Source organism: Neoarius graeffei, chromosome 7, assembly GCF_027579695.1.
Source record: "Neoarius graeffei isolate fNeoGra1 chromosome 7, fNeoGra1.pri, whole genome shotgun sequence".
Classification (NCBI taxonomy): domain Eukaryota; kingdom Metazoa; phylum Chordata; class Actinopteri; order Siluriformes; family Ariidae; genus Neoarius; species Neoarius graeffei.
In genome coordinates this window covers 100,098-110,288 of record NC_083575.1, presented here as the reverse complement: position 1 = coordinate 110,288, position 10,191 = coordinate 100,098, and the positions used below count along the sequence as shown (strand labels likewise).

General features: G+C 44.9%; 1 protein-coding gene across 1 annotated transcript in view; it reads right to left on the bottom strand.

Annotated features, from left to right (window-relative positions):
• Positions 1-219: 219 nt before the first annotated feature.
• Positions 220-10,191, bottom strand: part of LOC132888988 (histone-lysine N-methyltransferase PRDM9-like) — a 60,746-nt gene continuing 50,774 nt past the window's right edge. Inside the window, exon 6 of the mRNA XM_060925085.1 lies at positions 220-2,952. Within this exon, the coding sequence (XP_060781068.1) occupies positions 1,712-2,952 (1,241 nt within the window). The 3' untranslated portion in view covers positions 220-1,711. The remainder of the gene's footprint in view (positions 2,953-10,191) is intronic.

Genomic DNA, 10,191 nt, shown 5'->3' with positions numbered 1-10,191 from the left:
CCTATGACATTCTGATTCACCCCTACTGAATCTAGAATGGACACGGATGCTGTTCTCAGAGTCTTCCAGGTGATCAAAACAAATAATGTCTCTAACACTTAATTTGTTGTCTAAAGATACAACCAGGTTTGAGAAATTCCACAAATTCAGAAACAATTTCAGAATTTAAACCACGGGTCCGTAAATAATTAGTTGAATCAACTGTGTAGATTTTTTTTAGCTACATACATTAGGATAAAGAACTTCAAGCATACTGAATTTTGTTCAGGTTTTTGTACAATTCCTAGATTATTATAAACAACTTTGATGCCTTCTCCTCAACCAGTGAGACGAGGTGGATGCATATAGTTGGACGAGCTTCATTTAAGTGCTCCGTACTCATTTGATTTGATCGACATTTCCATTAAACATTAAAATCCTGATCAGTAATAATTCCATGAACAATTAGTCTCATGCTGCAGTACTACACTGATAAGTGTTACAGTTAAATCATTATTTGTATGGTGGTAATTAATGACTACTTAAGAGCAAAAGAAAACATTAACAGTCTCATTTTAAACATCACTATAAGGTTACATATTTTAAAACAGTCATAGAACACTGGTCTACAGCCAAAATGCTTCTGAAATAAATATAGTCAAACTTTACTAATTCTGGATCGCTGAGAACGAAAATGAAACTTAAAATTGTTCATTGGCTTGTTTTCAAGATTGGCTCTATGAATAAATCTATGAGTGGGTTTGGATAGTACTTACTTTTTTGGCAAAACAATGAATGATGCAAGCTGAAGCCGGTATTGCATCATACATGACAATGTTATTCTTAGAAGTCACTGATGATGCAATCATAAGTCAACTGACATCACTCTGCTGAACAAACTGGTCTTATATCAGCTCAAAAAAAAAATTCATACAGTGCTATGCACTCGAGATCAAGTCTTTGCTTGACAAGAGATGCTCCGTTTCATGAATACAAGAGACAAGCTGCCAATAAATAAATAAAAACCCACTGCATACACACAGAATAAGGACTAAACCTATTCAGTACTTATACATAATTGGTTTTTGCAATTTGGTTCATAATACATTTTATTTATATAAACTTTTTGCTGATTTTCTAGTGTTACATAAAGAGAACAGGTGAAATATCATGTAAACCGACCATAAACACATGAAGAGACCTAGTTTTACAATTTATATTTAAAACATTACGATCTACACAATGCACATAAGTATAAAATTTAAAATCTTAAATATCTTGGAAGCCACAGCCAGTCAGCTGATTAACTGTCACTTCTAATTCAGCACACCAAATTTCATAATAGCCAACTTCATCTCTGAAGCAGGCAACTTCTGAAAAATTGTTGACCAGTGTAACATGAACAATAAAGTTCAAAGTACAGGTCATTTTCAGTCAAAACTAATAACCATATTTAATTTGACAACTTTAAATCATGCAGTGTCTCTGAGTTAATGCACTTGAAGGTCTTAAATGTAACTAAACAAGCAAACATCTTTCCACACTGTGAGCAGTGATACGGCTTCTATCCTGTGTGAATACTACGCTGGTGTTGTTGGAGATCACACTGACGAGTCTTTCCACACTGTGAGCAGTGATGCGGCTTCTCTCCTGTGTGAATACTACGCTGGTGTTGTTGGAGATCACACTGACGAGTAAAACTCTTTCCACACTGTGAGCAGTGATACGGCTTCTATCCTGTGTGAATGCGCTGGTGTGTTTGGAGAGCACTCTGACGAGTAAAACTCTTCCCACACTGTGAGCAGTGATACGGCTTCTCTCCTGTGTGAATGCGCTGGTGTGTTTGGAGAGCACTCTGACGAGTATAACTCTTCCCACACTGTGAGCAGTGATACGGCTTCTCTCCTGTGTGAATGCGCTGGTGTAGTCGGAGATAACTCTGACGAGTAAAACTCTTCCCACACTGTGAGCAGTGATACGGCTTCTCTCCTGTGTGAATGCGCTGGTGTGTATTGAGAGCACTCTGACGTGTAAAACTCTTCCCACACTGTGAGCAGTGATACGGCTTCTCTCCTATGTGAATGCGCTGGTGTAGTCGGAGATAACTCTGCTGAGTAAAACTCTTCCCACACTGTAAGCAGTGATACGGCTTCTCTCCTGTGTGAATGCGCTGGTGTTGTTGGAGATCACGCTGACAAGTATAACTCTTCCCACACTGTGAGCAGTGATGCGGCTTCTCTCCTGTGTGAATGCGCTGGTGTAGTCGGAGATAACTCTGACGAGTAAAACTCTTCCCACACTGTGAGCAGTGATGCGGCTTCTCTCCTGTGTGAATGTGCTGGTGTGTTTGGCGAGCACTCTGACGAGTAAAACTCTTCCCACACTGTGAGCAGTGATACGGCTTCTCTCCTGTGTGAATCCGCTGGTGTCGTTGGAGATCACTCTGCCAAGTAAAACTCTTCCCACACTGTGAGCAGTGATACGGCTTCTCTCCTGTGTGAATGCGCTGATGTCGTTGGAGATAACTCTGCCAAGTAAAACTCTTCCCACACTGTGAGCAGTGAAACGGCTTCTCTCCTGTGTGAATGCGCTGGTGTGTTTGGAGATGACTCTGACGAGTAAAACTCTTCCCACACTGTGAGCAGTGATACGGCTTTTCCCCTGTGTGAATGCGCTGGTGTGTCTTGAGTGCATTCTGATAACTAAAACTCTTTCCACAATCTGAGCTGTGGTGAATTTCCTTCTGTATATCATTATGGGAAGTATCAAAATGGATAATATCAGTTGATGTTGGTTGACGACTGGAGCATTTGGAGGGGATCTGAAGCTTATATTTAATCTCTCCTGATTCTCGCAGTCTCACGTGCTCTTCATAGTGGCATCTCTGGATATGCTTGTCGAGGTAAATTGGAGATGCATCGGAACGAGGGCATGTGGAGCAGGAAAAGACTTGCAGCAGAGCGTTCTTTACTTCTGGAGAAATGAAAGGACAAAAATAACAAATTGAACATGAAATGCAACAAGATTATAAAATATAACAACACTAACCCAATGTAAGGAGTGCTTTTACTGAAACTTAATCAAGATTCTACATTAATTAAGACTGAGACAAAAACAAAAGGTTGCAGACTAAGATATAGCAGCCTCTTGCTTGGAATACTGGGAGATTCAATAAGGTCCTGGAACAGCAGCTATGCACAGCATTGGCCATGGCCCCATGGGTCTGAGTGACCAAAGGGGAGTTGTTGGTTCTTGTTGGACATCATGTCAAGTCTCGGTAATGGCAAGCCTAGCCTTATTTACATCTCATCCAGGACTGAGAAGGAAACTCAGCCCTCACATTCAAGGTTCTGAAAGATCCAAAAATGGGCCTTATTTATCAAACTGGATATGGATAGATTTATTTGCAAATAGTTTCTAGTAGCATTTACACATGCAAATATGTATTTTCTATCTGGATTTTTTATATGGATTAGGTTGTCAAGTTTAAAAACGCTTATTAATTTCAATTACACACTAATTTCATGAAATTAAGTTTTGTGGGATTTTGTGAAGCCCCATGATTCATATTAATGTAAATGATGAAAGCAAGCCAACATCCATAAATTAAGACATATAACAATAGTCATTTAATGTAAATGTAGGCGTATAAAAAAAAAAAAGGGACACACTGCATCGGTTCAGATGGCATTCAAGTAGGTCTGCAGCAGTAGGAATTTCCTTACTGCAGTATTTGAAGAATGCCACGGTGTGATTTGTAGTAACAAAGCAACCAAACCTCCATGTGTTTAATTGTTCGTTAATTCATCAGACACTATTTGTTCCTTAACATGTTGAAGTTCTTCAGCTGCAAGAGTTTAAAAGTGCATATCCTGGACCAATTTATTTATTTTTATATATGAAAAGTATGTCCCTTTACACACTCATCCAGAAGGGTAATTTTGCACAAGACCATCTGTCGACAGCAGAAAAAAATAAAATAACAAAACGTGTCTGGAAAAATCCCAAGGGAGTCTGGAGCCAGATTCGTGATGTCACCTGCGGAAGCGCCAGCAGGCTGCGAGAGCTTGCACGGTTTAAGTGCACAGCCTGTGTAGACCAAGCACTCCCATTTCTCTCTCATTGTCCGGTCTTTTGGGAAACGATGAGTACTAACCCCATCATGATCGGTGTTGCTACACCCTCCTACGATACATCTGTTAACCATTTTAATAATTACGCGATAATGTTGAAGAAATTTGCAGAAAACCACCAGGTCGTTTTCTCATAAACCAGCGCTGACGTAAGATTCAGAGGGAGGCGTTCTGCACGCGACGTCACAAAAATCAGTGTTTGCCGGGAAATTCAAATGCCAAGTTTTTCCAGAGGCAGACCAATTCACCTCAAATGGCTTGATTTCAACTGAATTTTTCTGGTATTGCAAAAGGTAAAAAAATTTCAGAGAATGCAGAATGTTATAGATATTTGACCAAAGTTTAATATAAAATAGGAGAATTACATTGATCTTGCTCCTGAATTTACCTGTGATATGCACTTTAAGGAGCTAAAATTTAACATAATTAAAAAGATAAGTTCTCCATGGGATGACTCTTGTGGAATTATTGAATTCCATAAAAATACCAAAACTGTTATTGCTTGTTAAATTGCTTGATAATATAACCATCACATATGCTCCTGAAATAAAGCAAATGTGTTGCAATTGATTTTTATAATGGTTGATGGGTTTGACTGACATCTGCATTATCCAATTAACAACTTCGCTTGGTTTAGACACACTGCATGTGTGTGTTCAACTAACTTCTTTCCAGCCAGCTGGTTATATTGCACTGAAGGTATTATAATGCCGCCCCCCCAGTGTTTCTGTAATATGGGGAGGTCTAACATTATCCTATATTATGTGTTTGCTGTGACGGGGCATTCCCCCCCGATTTCTCCCCAATTTTCTCCCTAATTTAGCCATAGCCAATTCCCACCCATCAGACTCCTCTCCAGTATCACATAACAGCTACCAACCAAGGAGGGCTATCATGTGCTTCCTCCAAGACAAGAAACACCAGTTGACCACGTTTTACTCATACAATGTCAGGGGGCTGCAAAGCACACTCGGACGAAAGCCCAATCCACTTACTTCCTATTAAATGTGCTCTCACACACCCATGACTGGCCAGTGTAACTGACGGCAGAGAAGAGAGAGCATGCCATCTCTCCCTCCCAGAGAGCCCAGACAATTTTGCTGTCTTGAGCTCCCAACCACAGATGATTGTGGCGTCATCAGGATTTGAAAGTGGCAATATCTGGATGATGGGGAGGATGACGGGGACAACACTTTTCTGCTGTGCCACTCGTTATCCACAGGGCATGCATTTTATGCTACTTCTGGTTAAACTGGGCATGATGAATAAAACGACAATATCTTGTGGTTTACTATATACAGTGGTGCCTGAAAGTTTGTGAACCTTTTAGAATTTTCTATATTTCTGCATAAATATGACCTAAAACATCATCAGATTTTCACACAAGTCCTAAAAGTAGATAAAGAGAACCCAGTTAAACAAATGAGACAACAATATTATACTTGGTCATTTATTTATTGAGGAAAGTGATCCAATATTACATATCTGTGAGTGGCAAAAGTATGTGAACCTCTAGGATTAGCAGTTAATTTGAAGGTGAAATTAGAGTCAGGTGTTTTCAATCAATGGGATGACAAATCACGTGTGAGTGGGCACCCTGTTTTATTTAAAAAACAGGGATATATTACAGTCTGACCTTCACAACATGTTTGTGGAAGTGTATCATGGCATGAACAAAGGAGATTTCTGAGGACCTCAGAAAAAGCGTTGTTGATGCTCATCAGGCTGGAAAAGGTTACAAAACCATCTCTAAAGAGTTTGGACTCCACCAATCCACAGTCAGACAGATTGTGTACAAGTAGAGGAAATTCAAGACCATTGTTACCCTCCCCAGGAGTGGTCAACCAACAGAGATCACTCCAAGAGCAAGGTGTGTAATAGTCAGCGAAGTCACAAAGGACCCCAGAGTAACTTCTAAGCAACTGAAGGCCTCTCTCACATCGGCTAATGTTACTGTTCATGAGTCCACCATCAGGAGAACACAGAACAACAATGGTGTGCATGGTAGGGCTGCAAGGAGAAAGCCACTGCTCTCCAAAAAGAACATTGCTGCTCGTCTGCAGTTTGCTAAAGATCACATGGACAAGCCAGAAGGCTATTGAAAAAATGTTCTGTGGACGGATGAGACCAAAATAGAACTTTTTGGTTTAAATGAGAAGCGTTATGTTTGGAGAAAGGAAAACACTGCATTCCAGCATAAGAACCTTATCCCATCTGTGAAACATGGTGGTGATACCATCATGGTTTGGGCCTGTTTTGATGCATCTGGGCCAGGACGGCTTGCCATCGTTGATGGAACAATAAATTCTGAATTATACCAGTGAATTCTAAAGGAAAATGTCAGGACATCTGTCCATGAACTGAATCTCAAGAGAAGGTGGGTCATGCAGCAAGACAACGATCCTAAGCACACAAGTTGTTCTACCAAAGAATGGTTAAAGAAGAATAAAGTTAATGTTTTGGAATGGCCAAGTCAAAGTCCTGACCTTAATCCAATGGAAATGTTGTGGAAGGACCTGAAGCGAGCAGTTCATGTGAGGAAACCCACCAACATCCCAGAGCTGAAGCTGTTCTGTACGGAGGAATGGGCTAAAATTCCTCCAAGCCAGTGTGCAGGACTGATCAACAGTCACCGGAAATATTTAGTTGCAGTTATTGCTGCACAATGGGGTCACACCAGATACTGAAAGCAAAGGTTCACATATTTTTGCCACTTACAGATATGTAATATTGGATCATTTTCCTCAATAAATAAATGACCAAGTATAATATTTTTGTCTCATTTGTTTAACTGGGTTCTCTTTATCTACTTTTAGGACTTGGGTGAAAATCTGATGATGTTTTAGGTCATATTTATGCAGAAATATAGAAAATTATAAAGGGTTCACAAACTTTCAAGCACCACTGTAGTCAGTTTTGCAATAGCAAGATATGCAGTAGGCGGACTTCACGTGTCTCAAAGGAAGCTGATAGACTTCACCCTCTCTGGTTGGTCACGGTCATATGATTGAGAAGACCTATCTGGTTGGTGGAACAGGCCAAAATGAGCTCTCTGGGGAATGCTCTAGTTATTGCAGACTGTACTGTACAACAACTTTCATCCCAGAAACACTGGTAGGCTCAGAAACGTCATGAAATGATGCAGAAAATAACCTCTATAACCTACATCACCAAATGGCGGACCTCGGTCCGGATCCGGACCCAGTGATGGTTCTGTCCGGACCCGTGACCAATGGTAAATTCACGAGATTAAGTAATTTTCATGGAGCATTATTTTGCCCCTCCTAGAACTGCCACCTTATTGTGGTGGAGGGGTTTGTGTGCTTGAATGATCCTAGGAGCTATGTTGTCGGGGGCATTATGCCCCTGTCAGGGTTCCCCAATGCAGACAGGTCCTAGGTGACAGGCCAGACCAAGAGCAGTTCACCAAAACCCTTATGGAGAAACCATCAAGGACCATGACGTCGCCCGGTATGGCGCAGCCGGGGCCCCACCCTGGAGCCAGGCCTGGGGTTGGGGCTCGTATGCAAGCGCTTGGTGGCTGGGCCTTTGCCCATGGGGCCCGGCCGGGCTCAGCCCGAAGAGGTGACGTGGGCCCGACCTCCTGTGGGTTCACCACCCACAGAGGTAGCAGTAGGGGACTGGTGCAGTGTGGATTGGGTGGCAGTCGAAGGCAGGGGCCTCGACGACCTGATCCCCAGACACAGTGGCTAGCTGTTGGGACATGGAATGTCACTTTGCTGGGGGGGAAAGAGCCTGAGCTTGTGCGGGAGGTTGAGAGGTACCGGCTAGAGATAGTTGGGCTCACCTCTATGCACAGCTTGGGCTCTGGAACCCAGCTCCTCGAGAGGGGCTGGACTCTCCACTTCTCTGGAGTCGCCCATGGTGAGCGGTGGCGGGCTGGTGTGGGCTTGCTTATAGCTCCCCAGCTCAGCCGCCATGTGTTGGAGTTTACCCCAGTGAACGAGAGGGTCGCCTCTCTGTGCCTTCGGATTGGGGAGAGGGCTCTTGCTGTTGTTTGTGCCTACGGGCCGAATAGCAGTATAGAGTATCCGGCCTTCTTGGAGTCCCTGGGAGAGGTACTGAGGGGTGCTCAGACTGGGGACTCCATTGTGTTACTGGGGGACTTCAATGCTCACGTGGGCGACAACAGTGACACCTGGAGGGGCGTGATTGGGAGGAACGGCCTCCCCGATCTGAACCCGAGTGGTGTTTTGTTATTGGACTTCTGTGCTAGTCAAGGTTTGTCCATAACGAACACCATGTTCGAGCATAGGGGTGTCCATAAGTGCACGTGGCACCAGGACACCTTAGGTCGGAGGTCGATGATAGACTTTGTTGTTGTTTCATCTGATCTCCGACCCTATGTCTTGGACACTCGGGTGAAGAGAGGGGCTGAGTTGTCAACTGATCACCACCTGGTGGTGAGTTGGATCCGCTGGCAGAGGAGGAAGCTGGACAGACCTGGCAGGCCCAAACGTATGGTAAGGGTCTGCTGGGAACGTCTGGCCGAGCACTCTGTTGGGGAGGTCTTTAACTCCCACCTCCGGGAGAGCTTTTCCTGGCTTCCGAGGGAGGCGGGGGACATTGAGTCTGAGTGGACTATGTTCTCTATCTCCATTGTGGACGCAGCTGTTCGGAGCTGTGGCCGCAAGGTCTCCGGTGCCTGTTGTGGCGGCAATCCCCGAACCCGGTGGTGGACACCGGACGTAAGGGATGCCGTCAAGCTGAAGAAGGAGTCCTATCGGGCCATGTTGACCTCCGGGACCCCTGAGGCAGCTGACTGACGGGTATCGGCAGGCCAGGCGTGCTGCAGCTCGGGCAGTTGTGGAGGCAAAAACTCGGAACTGGGAGGAGTTCAGGGAGGCCATGGAGAAGGACTATCAGTCGGCCTCGAAGAAATTCTGGCAAACTGTCCGGCACCTCAGGAGGGGGAAGCAGTACTCTGCCAACACTGTTTACAGTGCGGGTGGGGAGCTGTTGACCTCGACTGGGGACATTGTCGGGCGGTGGAAGGAATACTTTGAGGATCTCCTCAATCCCACCGTCATGTCTTCCATTGAGGAGACTGAGGCTGATGACTCAGAGGTGGACTCATCCATTACCCAAGCCGAAGTCACTGAGGTGGTTTGCAAGCTCCTTGGTGGCAAGGCAGCGGGGGTGGATGAGATCCGCCCTGAGTATCTCAAGTCTCTGGATGTTGTGGGGCTGTCTTGGTTGACACGCCTCTGCAACATCGCGTGGCGGTCGGGGACAGTGCCTCTGGAGTGGCAGACTGGGGTGGTGGTCCCTCTTTTCAAGAAAGGGGACCGGAGAGTGTGCTCCAATTATAGGGGAATCACACTTCTCAGCCTCCCAGGGAAAGTTTACTCTAGGGTACTGGAGAGGAGAATTCGACCAATAGTCGAACCTCGGATCCAGGAGGAAGAATGCGGTTTTCATCCTGGTCGCGGAACACTGGACCAGCTCTATACCCTTCATAGGGTGCTCGAGGGTTCATGGGAGTTTGCCCAACCAGTCCACATGTGCTTTGTGGATCTGGAGAAGGCATTTGACCGTGTCCCCCATGGTATTCTGTGGGGGGTGCTTCGGGAGTATGGGGTTCGGGGCTCTTTGCTAAGGGCTGTCCGGTCCCTGTACGAACGGAGCAGGAGTCTGGTTCGCATTGCCGGCAGTAAGTCAGACCTGTTCCCAGTGCATGTTGGACTCCGGCAGGGCTGCCCTTTGTCACCGGTTCTGTTCATAATTTTTATGGACAGAATTTCTAGGCGCAGCCAGGGGCCGGAAGGAATCCTGTTTGGGAACCACAGGATTTCATCTCTGCTTTTTGCAGATGATGTTGTCCTGTTGGCTTCTTCAAACCAGGACATCCAGCATGCACTGGGGCGGTTTGCAGTCGAGTGTGAAGCGGCTGGGATTAGAATCAGCACCTCCAAGTCCGAGGCCATGGTTCTCGACTGGAAAAGGGTGGCTTGCCCTCTCCAGGTTGGTGGAGAAGTCCTGCCTCAAGTGGAAGAGTTTAAGTATCTTGGGATCTTGTTCACGAGTGAGGGAAGGATGGAGCGTGAGATCGACAGGC